The following is a 20,209-nucleotide window of genomic DNA, read 5'->3' on the forward strand; positions in this document are numbered from 1 at the left end:
GCACAAAAGCGCTCACAAATCAATTTCTTGGTTAAGAAACTGCAGAGATAAAATGGTATGACAAAGGAGAACATGGTATAGAAACGGACTTTTCTAATAAAAAAAACTAACACCTAATTTCTAACGACCTAGAATATTGACTGTTAAGGGAAGTTAAGTCAAAATCTACATTGGGGAAACACGGAGATCTATGCAGAAGGGTATCAAAGAGCACGACAGGGGTATACGACTCGCTCGTACCCAGACCTCCGCCGTTTCTGAGCACGCCCACGAGACCGGCCATTATCCGCTTTGGAACGAGGTAAAGTTTATTGATCGAGACTCTCACTGGTACACCGGTAGGGTCAAGGAAGCTATCCACATAAGACTTTACACTAACAACAACAACAGGGACAGCGGAATTGAAATTCCCGAAACGTGGATACCCACGATCAAGAAACACAACAGGAGAGTGGTACAACAACGGACCGCTGTGGGAGCAACTTCTCGCAGGAACAGTGAGGATCGAAATGTACCAATCACCGTCGACCATCGTGATATAAATGGTGCCGCGTAGCCAGTCGACCTCATTGCCTGATGAAGACTTGCAGGAAGCAGTCGAAACGTTACGATTTACATCTCAAAGTGACTACATCTTGAAAGAAACGACAATACACTTATTGTTATTCTTTTGTTTTATTCCCCTAAGCCTCGCAACCAAGCCTGGAGGCACCCCAAAAATTCAGGATGGCATTCTCCAAAATTTTGGCCGGTGATCTCTCTGACTTTAAACGGAAATTTCCGGAAATTTGACGATTGTTAGTAAATCCCGAAAGTAGTTACCCTTGAAGCAATGACCTCAAAGCAAATTTGACATCAGATTTTTTTAACCAATCATAAAGAACAAATTCCATGTTCGTATTCGTAAATACCTGCTACGAAAGCTAGAAAGATGCGCATACAAACAGTGTGTAGCACAGAATTAGACTATCCAGGGCTACATCAGCCGCTACTAATTTTACACCTTCGACTATATAACCTTTTCATTAATAAATGTGCGTAGATTTTCTCATTTGACTCAGTTTGCATATGGCAAAAATGTTTCTGATACCAGACAGTAACGACTCCCCGAAAGCAGCGACTATAAAAGAATGCTAAATCCGAAACTGAAGAGGGTCGTCAATTTCGAAGTGTGCAAAATAATTTAAAGTGGTCGCACTTTAGTGTGTCGTGCTGTAAGTTCAAATTTCATCATGGCGTTCCTTAGTTCATGGTGCCCCTAGATGGCACAGTAGAGTTATTTTACTCTAACTGACCAACGTCTCTGCCCATATGTCTGTGTCTGTAAATTCCGCTGAGTTCAATGAGTGACTGTGATGATGCTTCAAACAGCAACTAAACTATCATTTCCCTGCAAAACAAAGAAACTCAGCTTTAATCAAGACATCATCTTGCAAGTCTTCTAACGGCCGGAGTGAGCAAGATAGCTTATCAGGGTGGGTTTTTAACTCTAGCTTCTGCAGCATGAAGCGACTTCGGTCCGGTTCAGACGCCGTACTTCACATGAGCCGAATCGAATTCAATGAATTAAGTTCATGTGAAGTACGGCGTCTGAACCGGGCCTTAAAGTAAAACTAGCCTCTTGCGCAAACAAAGCGCACTGAAAAAAAGAATGAGAGAAGCCTAAAGATGCTAATATTTCTGGTTTAGTCCTAGCCTCCTTTCGTTTCAGTTGCCTACTTCGCTAAGATGGCTTGTAAGTCCGTTTTAGGTTTGCATTCAGAAGTTTCCTCCCTTATTGGGTTAGCGAGACTTCACATCAAGAGACTGAGATAAACAGCGAAAGTCCTGACAAAATTTCTGTACTGTTCAAGAATAATTTCTTCCATTTTATAAAGAAATTCCTCTCACGGTATCACAGGCTCAAACGCCAATTTAAAGGGAGGGGTTCACGGTTCTGCGCATGTCCATGAATAAAAATACTTTTTCGCCTTTGCTCGCTATGACCCAAGCCTGTTTAATTTAATTCGTTGTTTATGAACCATTAGAAAGGGAATAGGTAACTCGGGTGGTAACGTTTCCATCTGATTACGTTACTTCGCATGCAAAAATCTGTAAACACATCAACCGTGGAATAAATCCTACGGGTCAACGCTAAATTCAATATCGGCAATATGAGTACAATCCACTAGCATTTTCTGTGAATTTTGGTCATCAGTCATTTTGCTTGGACTAACTATAGAATGTGATTACTGACGTACATGTGAGTGGGATTTTTAAGGCCATAAAATTGATGAGAGAGAAAAAAGCATTTAGATTGATGCACATACGCTGAAATGTGAACCCCTCCCTTTAAGTAATTCAAACCATTTAAGGAAAAGCAGCAATAACAACAACTAAAACTACAACAGCAACTGCAGCTGTAAACTGCTACTGCTGCCAATCGTAATTTTGCACAGGTTCAAGACAACTAAGACCGAGGGTCTGATTGGACAAAAACGGTAAGAACAACAAAAATGGTAAAATAACTGAAAGGTATACGTTTGATTTAAAAATGTGCGCACCTGTCCCTTTGAACCACTTGGGTACAGGTCCTTTACCGGCTCCTCCAGTACGGGGCCTGTTACTGGCAGCCTGATTTTGCCCCCCAAACGATGTCTCCTCTCCATGCGAGGAGGTCCCTGGTACTTGGTTACTCTCCACAGTTGATGAACTGACTAGAGAGTCTCCAATATCTGGTCTGGCACTTGAGCGGACTGAAAGAACACTGAAAAACAAAACAAAAACACTTGGTAAGCCTGGTCAATCCAGGAGGTCACCTGACTACAAGAACGGACAAAATACTGAAAAACAAAGCAAAAACAATAGGTAAGTCTGGCCAAAATGGTTAACAGAACTGGCATAGTATTGAAAAACAAAACAAAAACACTTGGTAAGCCTGGTACAAGACACTGAAAAACAAAGCAAAAACACTTGGTAATCCTGGTAGGACAGGTAAATCTGGCTGAGGTTAGTGGAGTGCAAGTTCAGTGAATATAATCTACGTAAAGCGGGCATAAAAGCCGCACAATTTTGTCCCTCTGAAAAGCAGTAACAATTCACTCGAACTTCAAAGAAAACAAAAAATAATTACTGTCTTCATGCAATGAAAATTGAATTGAGGATTAGAACACTCAACGCTGTGACACAGTAATCGATAAAAATTTTAAGAGTTCTACTCCTCGGCTCCTTACCCATTATCTATAATAACTTTTTCGGCATCTAAAACTGTTGAAGGATTCTCTACATATCTGCTGGCGAGGAAGTGTTCTGAAAAAAAGAAACAATGCATTTCAGAAGTGACAAACACAGAATGCCTCTTGACGAAACACACTGCTAAGCACAATTTTCTCACCTCGCTTTTCTTGAGATCCAAAGTGTATGACTGAAGCAGGATACAGTTTGCTCTGAAGAAAAAAACGAAGTAAATTTATTATGTTGGTTAGTTAGACCTGTTAAGAGTGGGCTACGGACAATTTCACTTTTAGCCCGTGGATAAAAAGTGACAAGCAAAGTCCACACGTATATACTAGAAGAAAAAACCTTAAGGTCTTCATTCTAATAAACTTCTTTACTATTGCATTTAGCGAACCTTTTACTATCTCTACTTTTACGGTGACGGAGGGGTCGCTACATTAAGACAGAAAAAGCGTGTATGCTGCAATATTATATAGACCGATTCATCTGAGGTAAAAAGTAACAAACAAGGAAATATACGTTAACGTACAACTTTTATTTAAAAATTACATTATAGTTTAACGAAGAAATGAGTGCCTTCGTACTGAATCTTAGCTTTCATCCACCGTTCGGAAAAAGATTGCGAATTGTACATTTACCCATAATTCTTAGCACTGATACGAAATCCCTAAAGCGCACAGAAACGTTCTAAAAAGTTCAAACCTAACATACACAATGTTGTAAGTAAAGGGACGAATTTCGTCAAAAATATGGATTTCTATGCGCCTATTGGCTGTGTTAGGTTCGCAAGATATTGTCACAGTGGTAAAATGTACAGCCACCATCTTTTCCGTATACCTCAGACCACAATGGCTCAAAGTCAGAAAAACTGTGCCATTTGGGACAGCACATTCATATAAGGGAGTGCCCACGTCTCCCCAAACTAAAGATTCTAAGGATTTAGTATAAACAACGGAGAGGGAAAAGTTACTTTGAACAGAAACATCCGGATCACTTGCCTCAAACAAAGTTGCGTTTGGTTTGTCAAGGATTTTTCTTGGTGGCGTTGTGTCTGTGAGAAGAAAAACAATGCAAAGGTTGAAATCAAAAAAATGTATGGCGTACAAATGATAATACTCGAGAGAAAAAATGAACTACCGTACTTACATAAATGGAACTTTTCATTTGGGTCTTCTAAGTGTGACTTGACAAATAATGCAACGGCTGAAACTACAAGTACAAACGAACGTTATTAAAACTTCCTTATAGACAAGAAAATCGGAAAATCTTCCACAAACTAGGCCAACAATTTTAAATTGCCTTGACCATACAAAGGACGCACGCGTACCTTTCTCCATTGGTCTGAAAAATGCTTGTAAAATAAGTCTGTCAGGAAACTTAATTCTCACAACCACCTGTTAATAGATAAAAGCACTGTTCAGAATACGAGACAAATCCGAGACATTATTAAATACCTGCACAAACATGGGTTCCCAACCAAAATTGGAATCAAAATGTTACTGTCCCTAATGCAACTTTTCTCTAGTAAAAGAATACAGGGTAACACGCATGTACGACTTTCACTGTTCGTTAAAATGTCCGGTTGCCGTTATTTTATGTTCGATCTGCTCTCACGAATTAGTATCCATTAGTATTGTCAACATTCCAAAATGAATTTTGCGTCTTTTCTTGATCGCTTAAATTTAAGTGTTTTCCAGGCATGGAGAGCAATCAGTCTTCAGATTTCATAACTATTAATGTTGGTGTGAATGAACCGGCAAACCCTGGGCCACCAATCCATTCATAGTGTTTGAACGCTGAATTCCAGGGCCCGGTTGTTCAAAACCCGATTAAAGCTAATGCACGATTAAAAGTTAACCTAGGTTTTCAGCGCGCTCGTTAAAAATATTTTTAAAGTCTAAAGAAAAGTCAAAGTCAAAACCGAGGGACAAAACTTTTTGAAAATTCTTTACTGTTAACTATTTAAACTGGAATCAAAGTTATCGTTAATCCAGGATTAGCTTATCCGGTCTTTGTACAACTGGGACCTGTAGAATACGTTAACTTGTTGTTATTATTGATTCAGACCATCTGTCCCAAGGCATGTGTTATCTAAATTTTCCAGCAACTCTAATGAAACGTTTTTATAAGAACGTTGAGGCTGAGATAATTTAACTCTAATGCACTCTTTTTTTTTTAAAAGAAACTTCCTTATAAGAACGTTGAGCCCGGTGAATAAATGAGAATTAAAAAAAAAAAAAAATCCGAGTGCTCCTATCAGGAGTCGAACCTAAGACCTTCCGATTACTATTTCGGATGCTCTACCACTGAGCTACAAGAGACTAGTGTCAGCTAAGGCCATTAAACTAGGTTCATGGGTCAAACATCCTGCATACTGCTAGGATTGGAATGCAATGTGTGGCATATGCGCAATGGAATAAATGTGATGGAATATGTTCAGCCTGGTGAATAAATGAGAATGATGTATTATTCAGTAAGTGACGCAGGCATACTCGGAGTGGAACCTAAGACCTTCCGATTACTAGTTCGGATGCTCTACCACTGAGTCATACATGACATTCCAGTTCTAGAAGTATGCAGGATGTTTGTCCAATCAACCTAACCTATCGCTACGAAATGCTTCCTTTTTAACTGTAAAAGACTAAATTGTGCAGAAGCGTTTTTCAGTGAGCCGGTAGCTTAAGGGTTCCTGAAACTTTCAAAACGAAAGCGTCGTACACGTATCAAATGATTTTCCCATGAGCATTTATCTTCAGTTTTTCCTGCATAAATGGTAAGGACTTATGATCATTGATCTCATTACACCAATGAAATCTAGCTATCATATAAATGAACCTACCCTGTCGTGTTTATACATTTCTGCCTCTTCTCGTATTTCACGCATGGCTCGTGTCATTAGAGGAGCGCTGTCTGCTTGATTTCTATTATTTAAAAGAAAAATAGCAAAGGAAGAGATATTATAAATAACTGACTCAATTAGAAACACTCAACAAACCACAATAGCATGTAATTTCATTTCAAAACGCATTTTCGTGTACTAAAACGCATTTTCGTCTACCAGACAAACCTTCCCACTCGACCCAGAGATACACTTCCTTTCCCTCTAACCAACGTGTAGACCTTTACTTCCGTTATTCCTATCAACTACTCCAAGATAACTGAGTTTGTAAAGGTTCTCCGTTTATAACACCAATAACCAGCGATGCAGGGTTAGGGTTACGGTTACCCTAAAACCTTACCCTCACCTTCACGCCATACAATTCCACGCTAAATACCCTCCCTTCGTCAGCCAATCAGATTACGAATTTTCTTTCACTTATGCGATCCTTATTATGAATACACAATGTATATTCTGATTATGGAACTTAAGGATAGTGCCTCCTTTTGGTACTGCGCATATGTTCTGCGCATCTCAGGCTGGTTCGAGAAACCAGGGAACTTAAGCACAGACGTTTTTGATCCACGGACAGCAACCGGAAATTAAATTTTTCGCTTTTCGAAGCGTTTTCACGCCATTGCGTTTGTAACGTCAAGCCACAGTCATCAACAAGAGCTTTTCCTGTCCGTGGTAAGGAGCAAACCCACGCCAAACAAGGAAACATTCGACTTCCGATTGCCGTCCGTGGTTCACAAACGTCTGCACTTAAGCTCCCTACTATATATGATTTCTTAAGGACGGTGCCTACTAATTCAAAGTTTTTTTTTTTTTGTGGTTTTGACTGCGCGGAAAAAGAAGATCATAGTAAGGGGTATTGAAATCCAAAAGGAAAATTGGGAGTAACCACGCATTTTTCAGAGATAATTAACCTTCAATTTGGAAAAAAAAAAACCAGACATATGAACTTTGAGGCTTTTTAGAATTATTGTTGCTGAATTATCTCTCAAAAATGCGCTGGAAAAGTCTACTTTGTCCTTGTAGTCATAAACTGTGCAAAAACACTTCTGTATTAGGAGGAACCAGAAGTCACTGTCAATTCACTGGCTTGTTTGTGCTTTGGGTCAAGAACAGAAAAGTCCTGTTTTGGTGTCCGATGGCCCCCAATTACAGACACGAAGACATCACAATTCAACTTCCAGTCGTCGTGCGTGAAGAATGTCTTTGCTCAAATTCGCTAGTTATATTTCACCTGTACCTTTCATTCTTCAAGTCTCTTAACATAACACGTAGGTCGTCCACTGTCACCTCAAAGAATGAATCTGGAAGTTCACCTAGAGAATTAAACGCACTCCCCTTAGCATTTGATACTTATTGCCGAGACAGGGAATATGGCGCACAACTGACAGCCCTCAATTCTTCTGTATCGTGACAGAACAAGAGATCTTTATGCCGTATTTATTCGATTAACCGCCCTGGGCGCTTATTTAATTTTGGGCCCATGAGGGTGGGCGCTTATTATTTCCCCAACATTTTCAGTAAGCGAGGACATATTTAGAGAAAAACAAAACAAAGACTAACAAGTTTATTACGCTTCAAAAAGACAAAACAAAGTGCAAAATCCTCACCTCGTTACCTTACCTAACACTGTACTGATTAATTTACTTCAACAAACCTTCATTAGGCTTAGGAGAAGATGGGTCTTCCTCATTAAACACCACAGGTTGCCTGTCGCATGATGTAGCCAGGAATTCTCTACGCGATGAATCCGCCCTGAAAAAGAGAGGGCAAAACGACGACAGATTGGCTTTGTGGCGAGTTAAAAACTGTGACATTCACTGCAAGTTCAACCCACAACCCAAAATCGAGTGTTGTCAAAGAAGAAAGACATTGGTAACAAAATTAGAGTGTAGTTAGCCTGCAAGGCTGTCAGTACTTTTCAAACGCTGAAAATGGGGATGGATTTTATAGAAAGGGGGAGGTGGTGTGGTCCAGTGGTAAGGGCGCCGGACTTAAATTTAAAATTTTAAATTAAATAAATTTTAAATTTTAATACTTATATAGCGCCCTTTAACATCTAAATGATCAAAGGCGCTTTACAATCCAAGAAAGCTAATTACAAATCAAATCAAATCAAATCAAATCTTGGTTTTTGAGGAGAGGGGAAAACCGGAGTACCCGGAGAAAAACCTCTCGGAGCAGAGTAGAGAACCAACAAACTCAGCCCACTTATGACGCCGAGTCCGGGAATCGAACCCGGGCCACATAGGTGGAAGGCGAGTGCTCAAACACTGCGCCAACCCTGCTCCCCTTGAAATCCGGAGGTCCCGGGTTCAAGTCCCGCCTCGGCCACGCTTGTAAATAGCCAGCTGGTTTGCCTCCTGCCAGCTGGAGTTTTTAACATGTCATTTTCCATTTGATTAATAATATTTGTTTCCCGTTATTTCTGAGTGGAATGCCTGTAAACTAGCTTTGGGTAGCTAAGTGCATTTCCACTATAAACAAAGCATTTTACATTTGATTTGGTGCTTTTGATTGATTCAAAATGTTCAGTTCTCTATTCCAGGTCCTTTCCTTTCCGAGGATTGTCCCGCGGGTTTCACACATTCAAAGCTTGAGTGGAGGAGCCACAAATACGAGAGTCACAGAGGGAGTGTGAACGCTGTCATTAAAAAAAATAAATAAACGGAAAGAGGTCCTTTTGGTCAAAGTGCTGACCGTCTCTGGTATTTGACTCGTATGTGCTAACCACCAATCCATGGCATCAGAATGACGCAGCAGTGAGCGTGAAACATCATATACTGACAGTGATCTGCAAACATGCTTCTTAAAGTCCATGGGGCAGAATTTTCTTCATTTGCTCAATCAAAACAAGTTGTTCTCGTATGGAAATCGAAAAAATTTGAGGCGTTTCAGGCGTAGACAAGCGTCAAATTTCACTTCCGGTTGGTACAATACGCACAAGAAGGGGGGGGGGGGGGGGGGCGGATAGTAGGGTTGTGACGTCAACACGGGATGGCTAGTTTCGCGGTTTCTCTTTTCCACAGTTGTTTTTTGTGTGAAAACACCGAGTGAACGAAAATATGAATAGGATTGTTGAATGCTCAGAATGAAACAAAGGAGGAACAGAAAAATTGCGAAAGGTTCTTGTCGTGATGTGGTCCAACAAAACATTTATAGGCTTGTGTATGAGGGGGAGGGGGGGGAGTCTTTCACAGAAACCTTCTGACTGGTAGACACTCACCGTTCTCTCTGGAATAAATCCATGCCTGCTGTCTCTTCTGGGAACTAATAATTTCAGAAAAACAGATTCAACATTAATACATCAATATTTACAACTATGACGGCAATTAACTGGCTAACAAACTTCATCTCTTTAAAACCATAAACCTCATTTGTCACTCTGCTACTGTAACTAATGATTGTTCCACCAGGGACCACATCTAGCCTACAGCAGACCATGTACCATCTTTTATGACTGATGAGCAGCAAGTCTTGACGAATTCACAGTTACATGGGTGTAGCGAGCGTTAAATGTCCTTCCCTATATCTGTGCTGAATATGGTCATGATTCATAGTTTCACTACTTTCCATTTAATAGTCTTGTATTCACTCCCATGATAGAAGAAAGATCCTCGCAGTTAGTACGAAACTTAAGCAGTTGTGAAAAGAAAGCTTGAAAAAAAATTCAGGCGTGAACGGGATTCGAACCCATGACCTCTGCGATGCCGGTGCAGTGCTCTACCAACTGAGCTATCAAGCCAACTGGAGCTGGTCATATTGTGAGTTCGTAATATACCCGTGAAGGCTGAATAAACAAATGTAAATATATGAAACATATATTTTGAACTGCGGATGAAAGATCAAATAGAAGAAAGATCCTCGAACTAACTGCGAAGATCTTTGTTCTATTTGACTTTTATCCGCAGTTGAAAATATATGTTTCATATATTTACTTTCATTTATTCAAATTTAAGCTATACTATTTACCCTGAAATTTGCAAACGGAGGCTTAGGCGGACTTATCCTTGCTCTCTTGGGCTCCTTTACTCCTTCTGTGAAAAATAATTCGCATATTAAAAAACAAAATTAGCTTTCAATATCCAAAACTAAATTTAAGCGTGTGTTCAAGCTTTCGACTCCTTCACGGAATCTTTGTCAAGTAGCTTCAAGTAGCGAGACGTTAATTTTTGTCACGTGACTTGAGATGGTGTGAGTCACGTGACAAAATTCGCACATTGTCTATTTTCATTTTATGATCAACAACACCAAGGTTTACTCATTAACTGCGACACAAAATTAAGTTTTTCTAATTTTGACTCTTCTTTGGGAGGCCATGATTACACGAAGAGCACATAATTTCCAAGCATCAACAGTGATCTAAATTACTTTGCTTCACGAATATTTGATCAAATTGTGCAAATTCCATGACTTCCCAACAGCTTATCTTTGTGAACATACAGTTCACAAAAACCAAGCAAAGCCTACATCAACATATATATTCTCCTGACTGTTGTCCACACATTTCTTATGCTCCTAGTTGGGAGAATGTGTTTGAGCATCAAGACAATTGAAGCGCCCATGCAGCTGAACACAGGCACAAGTGACAATTTGACTTTTAGGTTTCAAATTTCTCCAAAGAAAGCTCTGTTTGGCCTACAGATTAGTTGTCACGTTAGAACTCTCATTTAGCTTTAAAAGAAAGTATTTCAAGCCATTTCAAGCATCAGCTAACGGCTGGTTCAGTTTTTAGGCTAAAGTCATACGCTTGTTGGGCGAATTTGAGCCCTTAAATCACAACGTAAATATGAAAATCTACGTTTGTGACACAATAACCAATCTGTATGCTTGCCAAATTCGAGAGAAATTAGAGAAATTTTGCTTCCAAGGCCAAATCGTCACTTGCGCCCATTTCCACCAAACACTTCAATTTATCCTTGCTGATCGTTTTCTTAATTCTCATCACCTGTATGTTGGATCAAGAAGTGACACTGTAATGAGAAATTTGATGCTGGTTAGTATTTGGGGCTTAAGGACGGTGCCTACTTATGCAGAAGTATTTTTGCGCGGTTTATTACTATGCGCGAAAAGCAGACCTTGGCAAGGGCTATTGGAATCAAAAAAGGAAATTGGGGGTAACCACGCGTTTTTTTAGAGATAATTAAGCAAAAATAAGACTAAAAAGCTGTAAACTATAAAGGAATGTATGGGTTTTTTTTTTCAAATTGAAGCTTTATTATCCCTGAAAAATGCATGGTTACCCCCAATTTCCTTTTTGAATACCAAGAGCATTTGCTTACTTCTGCTTTCTCCGCATAGTTTTGAACCGCGCAAAAACATCCCTGTATTAGTAAGCAATACCCATAGGAAGCCCGAGTATCTTGAGATGCGTAGAACGTATGCGCAGTAACAAAACTAGGCACCGTCCTTAAAGGGTTAAAACGAGGATGGTGCCTTTACCTTGTAAACTGGTCTGTGAATCTTTAGACCTCATCTTTGATGCATGATCATCCATCCTAACATCTCGCTGTGTTTCAGTTGATATTCCTTGACTTGTGCTTTCAGAAGATGATGATGATGATGTTGCGGACGCAACAACAGGTTTGTTTACAGCCCTGTGTTCTGATGTACTGTCGGAATCCTTGTCCTTCACTAAAGGAACTGTAGGTGAACTACTGCTAAGTGCTGGCTTTCCTTTCTCTTTTAACAAAGGAACAAACAAAATAATTATTGAGAAGGACGTATTATTTGGTAAGTGACACAAGCATACTCGCAAAAAAAATCTGAGTGCTCCTATCAGGAGTCGAACCTAAGACCTTCCGATTACTAGTTCGGATGCTCTACCACTGAGCCACAGGAGACTCGTGGGAGCTAAGGCCATTAAACTAGGTTCATGGGACAAACATCCCGCATACTGCTAGAATACTTACTGAATAATACATCATTGTCATTTATTCACCAGGCTTAAAATATTCCATCACATTTATTCCAAAATAATTATTATTCACTTACATAGATCCATTCCACAGTGTTGCCACTGAAATCAACTCCTTTGTAACTATTCTTTGAAACAACATCACTTTACTAACTAGGAAACTCTTTTGCAAACTTAGGAGTTAGCCAAATATAGAACAGGTAGCCTTCAGAACCCATTGTACTGAAAAAGATTGCGACTGGTGCATTTACTCATTATTCTTAGCATACCAAAACCCTAAAAACGCCAAAAAGCTGTTTATAGCTACATGATAGATAAGTAAAGTCTGCAGGGTGACTACAACAGTGTGGAGCCAATTACTGCAGGTCCATTTAGGGTATTTTATCAGGAAATTCCATTTTGTTTCAACAATGGAACTCTATTTTGTAAGCAAGTCTGGACATCCTGCTTTAGAAGCATTATTTTGTTTTATTACAAACCAGGTGTCCTAATAATGATTTATACCGCTCAGTGGAAATAACGACTAACAAGAATGCCCTCCACAACCTCTTTATGAAGCACAGTACATGTCATGAACAAGAAAGCAAGGAATCTTATGAGTTCAAATACCTTTAAACTCTTCTTTTGTTGGAATATCTGTTTTCTGTGCTGTCTCAACTTGCTCCTCTAACTGTCTGTGTAGTAGCCTGCACAATGACAAAAAAAATGATATTAGGGAACTGGTCAAAACAAGTTTGTTCGAAGAGGACCCACCAAGTCCGGGGTAGGGGGGTTCTGAAAGACACCATCTATTACAAACAAAATTTTATTGGCTTTAAAATTTGAGTTGACACCGAAAATATTCAGCACTGATGCAAGAGTCAGCATTGTTAGATAAACAAGAAAAGTGAAGTTTGAATATCATCATGTTATTTTTTACTGCTGGATAGAGGGGTGGCTATGCAATAAAGACACCATCTTTTGAGGTTGAGGAAGGGGGTGCAGGCAGAGACCACCATCTATTTTGGGGTTTGGTGGGTCCTGTTCGAGTATAACAGTTTTGACAACTTCCCTTATAGAGCAGATCCATGTGCAGTTTTTCAACAAATTAAAATTTACACTGGTTTACTTTCATTTGACAAGCACTGCTCTATCATTTTGCAGGCAAGACTCCCTTTGCAAAAAAAAAAAACCTTGTTTCGTTCAAGTTAAGAAGACCTCGAGTTGGCAGCACAATAAGCCACTTACATTTAGGTCATGTAACCAGGGGTGCTTACCATTAATGCAAACCACCCGGATGGAAATTTCCGGCATAAATACGAAACAATTTAGCTTATCTCAACAGAAGATGGATAACATGCGAAATGTATAAACATCAGCTGTAAATCCCAAAAGGAGTAATAAAAATGCATCACTTTGACCAGAAGCCCATAATTTCAAAAGTACTCCAAATGGAATGATGCGTACCAGTTGATTTTCCAACTGGAATTTCCGGGATTTCCAGGTAAATGGTAAGCACCCCTTGTTTTTCTTGAAATGAAACTTGGGATATTTTCACACCTAAAATTGTGTATTGTCTTAGGGGAGGTGGATCATGTGACTTCTTACAACAACAGGCCTTTTTGTGTACATTTTTAAACAACAAGGCTTTTGTGGATAATTTTTTCCCTAACTAACTAATTTTGATGTATTTATACTTGTCTCATGTCCAATTGTTAATCATTTTATTTTGTAATGAGAGCTTAGGGCCCAGTTGTTCAAAGCTCAATTAAACTAATCCTGGATTAACCTGAACTTTGCTTCTAGTTGAATTTAGGTGCAGCTACACTAAAAGATCTGTCACCAAAGGATTTAAGAATTACTGTATACCTTATGACAGCTCTTTTACCAGTTAATCCTAATGAGTGTAAAGTTGCATCTCGCAAAGACGTTTCTCCTTTAATCTGTGTAAAAGAGAGTGCACAGACACAACTTGAACAAAAGGACACTTTTAATATGTACTATGTGTAATATGTAAGCTAATTGTGCTTTAGCTTTGTATACTACAGTAATTACTGGTGGTAGTTGAGCATTTAGTTTACCAGCAAAATTCTAAATAAACAAGAAATAAGCTTATTACTGTCCTTTAAAGTACAAGTGACATACCAACAGTAGGTAACCAAGTGGACTACCAAGGTACCAACACTTAACTGATTTCTTTCATTTATGGCCACGAATGCTTCACTTGAGTTTTGTTCAGTTTAGTACATAAAAGAAATTTGTCTTGAAAAATAAGTATTCTTCACTGTAAGATAAGCCATTTGGTCTGTGGTATTAAATATGGCTAAATTATAATTTAGGCAAGATTAACCTCGAGACAATGCTAGCGGGTCAGCAGTTGAGCCTCAGGCAGGCAGGCTTGTGCAGGGTGGCCCCTGAGTCTGCAGGGGCTTCATATGATTGCATATCTCAGCTCAGCTTTGCTTTGCTTTGCTGATCTTTGCGGATCATTGCTATTCATGGCCTGTGATATCTGCTGGTTTTTGCTCCCACTCCTCCCACCCCTGGATAGGTAGGTGTAGGCCCCTCCACCTTTAAGGCACTAGCTCCCAAGCTCATCTTGTTGATGAGTTTAAATGCAAGTAAAAACGACCCACGAGGTGGCATTCAAAGGGTTTTGAGGTTAATAAGATGCTCCTGAAGGCATTCTAGGAGAACAGTTTCATATACAAGTAAATAGAACTCTTCTGAACACTGTGCATAAATATTAAAACATAACAAAGATTACCTCTTGTGTCATATAAATGCACACTGGACTCTTATTCTCTTCAGGAGAAGGATTTAAGATTTTTCCTTGGTGAGTACTAAGAAATGAAAATGAAAACATACATGTAAAATACCCAAAATATCTAATGGCAAAGTTCTACAAACTGATAACACAGACACACACTTGTTTGGCATAAAGAAAAAACAGTAAAAGTAATTAAATTAAACTAATTAAATTAAAAAAAACTGTAGACTGAAATGAAGCTAGAGTGCACAAACTGTACAAAGAACAAGACTGAAACTCATCCTAAAATGTGTACAGATCAACTTGCCCGTGTGTGCAGTGGGGCATATAACAGTACAACACGGAAAGGTTTATGCAACATATGTGCTACTGTACATGATTAGTTTACCCTAGAAGCCAAATGTTTCCAGATACTGGTAAGCTCTATTTTGGCACACTCACTGATTATCATGTATGAAACTAAAATTGGGTTATTCCAGAAAAAATCCACACCCCGCCCCCCCCGACTGATGGGGTCGTTTTTTAACCCCCCCTCCTGTCTGGATTTCCAAAACAAAAGACCCCCCCCCCCCTCCCGCCTGGATTTCCGGAAAAATATATGAGGCTTAAATTTAATTTATTTTCAGTAGAAAATAAGCACAATCACGTCTAGAAGATGTTCTTTTTTAAGTTCTAAAGTTTCGGCTAATATTAAAAACTCTATCGCGTGGAACTAAAAAAAGAAAGGAGCAACAATGCGAAAAAGCGAACGAGTTCATCCTTTCAATGTGTATGGACAATACCCATGGAATCTTAAAACTGCATGCAGAAAACGCACTGGCTGCATGTTGTACTGTGCTACAGATGATGGGACCTCAGAGAGGTTAACACTGACTGTATATGTTGCAGGAACCCGTCCAAGAACTTCCTCCTTCTGTTGCTTTTGCAATAACTTATGTTTCCAAAAGTTTTATTGAGGTACAGATGGCTACAAGTTCCTCTCGAGTATTTTCGACGAAGAGGGAATGTTTGGACCAAAATTCTTTGGAATTATCTTCTTCAGCTAATAGCTCTGCATCCTTGCTTGCACAAGTAAATTTTCTTCTGCCTGATGCAGTAGAATCCATGCTAAGAATGCAATGGCGGACCAAACAACCGAGAACGTGAAATTACACAACGGTGGCGCGCTGGGTCTGGTACGAGTAGAAATGTGTCACGCGTTTCAAACTCTTCATTGCAACAATGTTACGACGGCTTGTTCTGTTCTTTAGTATCTTGTAGTTTGCGTTTTCTGCTATAAAAAGACCTGCGAAGGAACTTAGATTATCATTTATTTTAGGTGAGAAATATGTGAACAAAATATTTCTACTATTTTCAGGGTCTGAGAGCGCTGAAGTGTCACCGAACTAAACGTTCAAATCGCGTGAACTGTCGGTCGAAATGACCCCTGCAGAAGACTTTCTTAAGTTCAATCCCCCCTCCCGCCTGGATTTCCAGAGTCTTTGATACCCCCTCCCACGAGAATTTCCAGAATCCCATCCATCGGGGAGGTGTGGATTTTTTCTGGAACAACCCATTCTTGTATTTAGTTTTGAGCAAAAGGCTTAAAACCAAGGAATTAGCCTATTGCCTTACTTTCTTCAATACTCAAGCAAACAATGTGTAGTTCCAGAAAAAATCCACACCCACCCCATGGAAGGTCATCGGAAACTCCTAGGGGGAGGGGGGTCTTAAAAGTCAAAATTTTAGAAGCAAAGTATGAAGCTAAACTGGAATTTCCTGGGGAGGATGGGGGGTGCAAAACAAAAAACCCTTCCATGGGGGGAGTATGGATATTTTCTGGAACTGCACAATGCAAATAAGGAGCTGAATATTTCATAAAACCCTTCGTTTGTTCAGCTGCAACTAATTTTATTTGCTTTGAAAAGGTCTAATTCAGTCATTAGCGTCTGGTAACAGCTAGCGTAGCAAGTAGCAAAGCAAAATTAGTGACTGATTCCTCACCTGTCCTGATTAGAATCCCAATGACAAAGAACATCCCACAAGGATGAAGATGAAGAAAACTCTTTCACAAGCCTTTCGCCTGACTCCAGTTGTAACCCCACAGTAGAGTTGGCTTGTACTGGTACTGAGACATTAAAAAATTAAAGCCTGCTCATTTAACACATACTCTAATAATTTATTAATTAAGTAGCTGTCTCAGAGATAAGTGTCAACTGTCATTCCCAAGGTCTTTGCCATATTCAAAATGATGGACAACAGTGAATACCCAGGGACACACTGCAAAATATTCCACGAATCATGGAGTATTTTGTCACATGACACATGCTTGATTTTCATCTTGGCTTCACTTTTTCTGGGATCAAATATGGTATCTGTTGTGGTTTAGATGTTTCTTTTTTTTGGTTTAAAGTTTTTTAACCCAGTTTAATTTCTATTTTCCTTTGTGCAGTATTCATTACCATAATCTGAGACTGAAAGGGAAATAAAAATCAAACTGGTTTGACAATTTTTAAACTAAAAAAAGTTTGAACCACAACATATATCCATCAGGGAGCCATATTGGATCCCAGAAAAACTGTAGGGTCTTGACCCACGAACAGTACACACTAGGAAAAAAACACAATATGAAGAGATGGTGAGGCAGGCAGCCTAATGGTTAGGGGCGCCGGAAGTGTAATCTGGAGGCCCCAGGTTCAAGTCCCAATCCAAGGCCACGCTTTGTAAATAGCCAACTGATTTTTAACATATTTTATGTTCAGTTTGCATATTTATTTCATTGCTTTATAGTGACTCCAATTACACTACAGCGCTAAATACTTTGACACTTAAAAAAAGTCATTTTTATTTTATTAATTTTTTAAGTTCCAACAAGTTTTCCATTAAATTTAAGTTCACATCAAGGGCCTTGTTACAGCTGACTTGTTATTCTGGGGGACAAGTCTCCTTGTATATGCCAACCTTTGAATTAGCTTATATGATATTGATCAATACAAACCATAAAGGTAATTTCAAGATTTTTTTCTTTCCCTCGTGTGGTGCCCCATTTCCTTACTGGGGCTAACGTTCAGTGGGAAATTCATGGGTTTAGTTTAGCATTTTAACATACACTGCAGAGATAATTCTCTGATCTATCATTCAAACCATGAGGATTTTGAGAGAATTATATATATACTTGTCATAGCTTCTCAAACTCATTAATAATTCAACAAGAAAAACAAAGGAAATCACTACTGTGGCTGTGGTTTGGATATGTGATCCTAATTACCATAAAATTTTGCCAACTTTAGCCTTGAATTTCTCCAAGAATTATTGATCATTTGAGAAGCCATACCAAACACTCAAAAGCGTGTTTCATCTTAAGATATCCAAACACCTTGACATTAAAAAAAACTTGGCTGCACCTCGTTTTTTTAACCTACTTCTCAGCGTTTTGATATCTGATGAAACACTCTTTCTCATGTTTGATATATTACCTCCAGTTTTCGATCTTCCGGTGTTCCCGCACACGCTCTATTACCGTAATTATACATTCTGTGTGCTCGTGAAGTTTGCGATATATTGAATAAAGCGTGCTTAGTATTAGTTGTGTCCTTTGAACTCTCTGCATAAATATTACGACCATACCGGTGAGTCTTTCCTGCCTTTTGGGTTCATACAAGCTGACGAATTCTCCCGAACTCCCTTCTGAGTACAAGATATTACACAACTAACCTTTCTTTGATTTTGGGCTGTTCACCATCTCCAAATGTGCATTGTTGGACAACCCAGAATATCTGATAGGTAATGTGTCATCAAGAATCTTTCTTTGGTTTCTAGTGAGGACAAAGTGAGGAGAGCAGCAGTTATTTAAGGTCATTCCTCTGTTTTGCAGGACATAACTCTACTGCGTACAATGGCAAAATAAAAATGTTAAGTTCATTTTGTAGCTAACTACTGATAATTACTCAATTTAACTTGCATCTAACAACAAAATTCTTAATTTGCATTTTGCCTGGAAATTAAGGTGTTTTTTTAAGACTCGCCCCAGTCCCTCTCCGGAGAAACCAGTTTTGAAGCTCGATTAACCACTGCTTCGTGAAATATCTGCTAAACTAACCCGGTGATCACATTTTCTCTTTTCAGATTTCTAACCACAATATCATTTGCTAACTACTGAGAAAATTTAAGGAAAATCCTATATCTAGAATGATCAAAATCTAGCCAATGGACATTTTGGCATACCTTCAGACGTAACAAACTAGATCATTTTGTTGAATATCTTGGTAGTACTGGTCAGGAAGAGTTTTCAAACAGATTTCACATTGAAAATAATTTATGCACGGTGAAAAATTCTTCAGAAAATTATTCCTGTTTTTTGACAAATGCTCTATTATAGGCCTTTTTGTTCAAAATTGCCTAAACATTTTTACCATATTTAAATTTTTCGTTTCTAAAGAACTAGCATGGTGATCCCCTCTTGTTATTTCAATTTTGGAGCAAACATATTTAGATTAATAACTTGACGAAAATGAGCAATGTTATGTTGGCTTTTATTTCAGGGGAATGACCTTAACATATAAACCCCTTTGAATGAATGATGATAATCTTTAAATTATGAGGATTCTTGAATTAGATGATACATAAGTGTACTAACTGTAAAGCATACTGCTCTGATGAAAGACCCTGTTTCTTACACACTTCCTCGAGCACCTAAACAAAATAATAATAAAAAAAGCAATGTTAGCTAGGGTAGCAACAATTTTACATCGACAACGTACCGGTTTTTAATAATGTAAATATGGGTAAAAAGGACGATGCATTTTCCCATTTCATTTCGTTGTTGATATATCGAGAAGTTCTGTCTTATAGGCAGCTGAAAATGCAACTTTCATTTCAAAGGTTTCCTGGCACGAAATTTCGTACACCGATTCCACATTTAATTCGATCTTCGACACATCTTTGCATTATTTAAGAAGCAAAAAAAGCACAAGCATATAAACATAGAAATACCTGAAGAATTGTGGTTGTTGGATTAACTTTGACGGTTTGGCGGCGTGCATTTGGACAAAATACAACAACACTCTTGCAGGCCGCCATCTTGGATATTTGTGATTCAGCTTTTTTCGACTGGTCACCAGTCTCCTGTAAGTTCCCGCCAAACGCGCGCGAAATCGAAAAGCTTTGTATGCAAAATTAATTTTTTAGTGTCTTTCAAGTCATACAATTTATCAAGAACTGCTTTCATATCCTGTCCTCTCCTGTGCTAAATTGAAGATTGCCCGTGTGATAGAGGCAGAAGTTCTCTTGTTAAGGCCCTACAGTCTACTTAGTAGAATTACCATACTGTCATAATGAATCAGTCAATTAAACCCCGGCACCCCGACCCGCGGGACATAGCGGGGCCTGGTGTTAAAACACCGCTAATTCCCCCGTCCCCGGGTCCAACTACACTGTTAAAAGCCCCGCATAGAAG

The 20,209-nt window shown here is 39.0% G+C and overlaps 2 protein-coding genes across 3 annotated transcripts in view; one reads left to right on the top strand and one right to left on the bottom strand.

Moving 5' to 3' along the window:
* The window catches only part of LOC146458185 (uncharacterized), a 252,490-nt gene that overhangs the window by 72,853 nt on the left and 159,428 nt on the right, over window positions 1-20,209 (top strand). The window lies entirely within an intron of this gene.
* On the bottom strand, window positions 703-19,855 carry LOC146458188 (tether containing UBX domain for GLUT4-like). Of its 2 annotated transcripts, none has more exons than XR_014858208.1 (20): window positions 19,747-19,855; window positions 19,391-19,446; window positions 18,469-18,569; window positions 16,759-16,882; window positions 14,773-14,848; window positions 13,875-13,948; window positions 12,636-12,712; window positions 11,552-11,791; window positions 10,082-10,146; window positions 9,336-9,379; window positions 7,767-7,864; window positions 7,350-7,425; window positions 6,056-6,137; window positions 4,544-4,610; window positions 4,363-4,425; window positions 4,187-4,267; window positions 3,374-3,425; window positions 3,213-3,288; window positions 2,544-2,746; window positions 703-1,390 (listed from the first exon to the last, which is right to left on the bottom strand). XR_014858208.1 is itself a non-coding variant. In XM_085090663.1 (20 exons), exons 1-20 carry the CDS (start codon window positions 19,831-19,833, stop codon window positions 1,383-1,385), a joined length of 1,722 nt encoding a protein of 573 aa, XP_084946789.1. In that variant the 5' UTR covers window positions 19,834-19,855; the 3' UTR covers window positions 703-1,382. The 2 variants fall into 2 exon arrangements, 1 of the variants encoding a protein (XP_084946789.1); XM_085090663.1 differs by having other exon boundaries at window positions 4,215-4,267.

This window comes from Pavona decussata, unplaced genomic scaffold, assembly GCF_977016875.1.
Source record: "Pavona decussata unplaced genomic scaffold, jaPavDecu1.1 SCAFFOLD_233, whole genome shotgun sequence".
NCBI classification, from domain to species: Eukaryota; Metazoa; Cnidaria; class Anthozoa; order Scleractinia; family Agariciidae; genus Pavona; species Pavona decussata.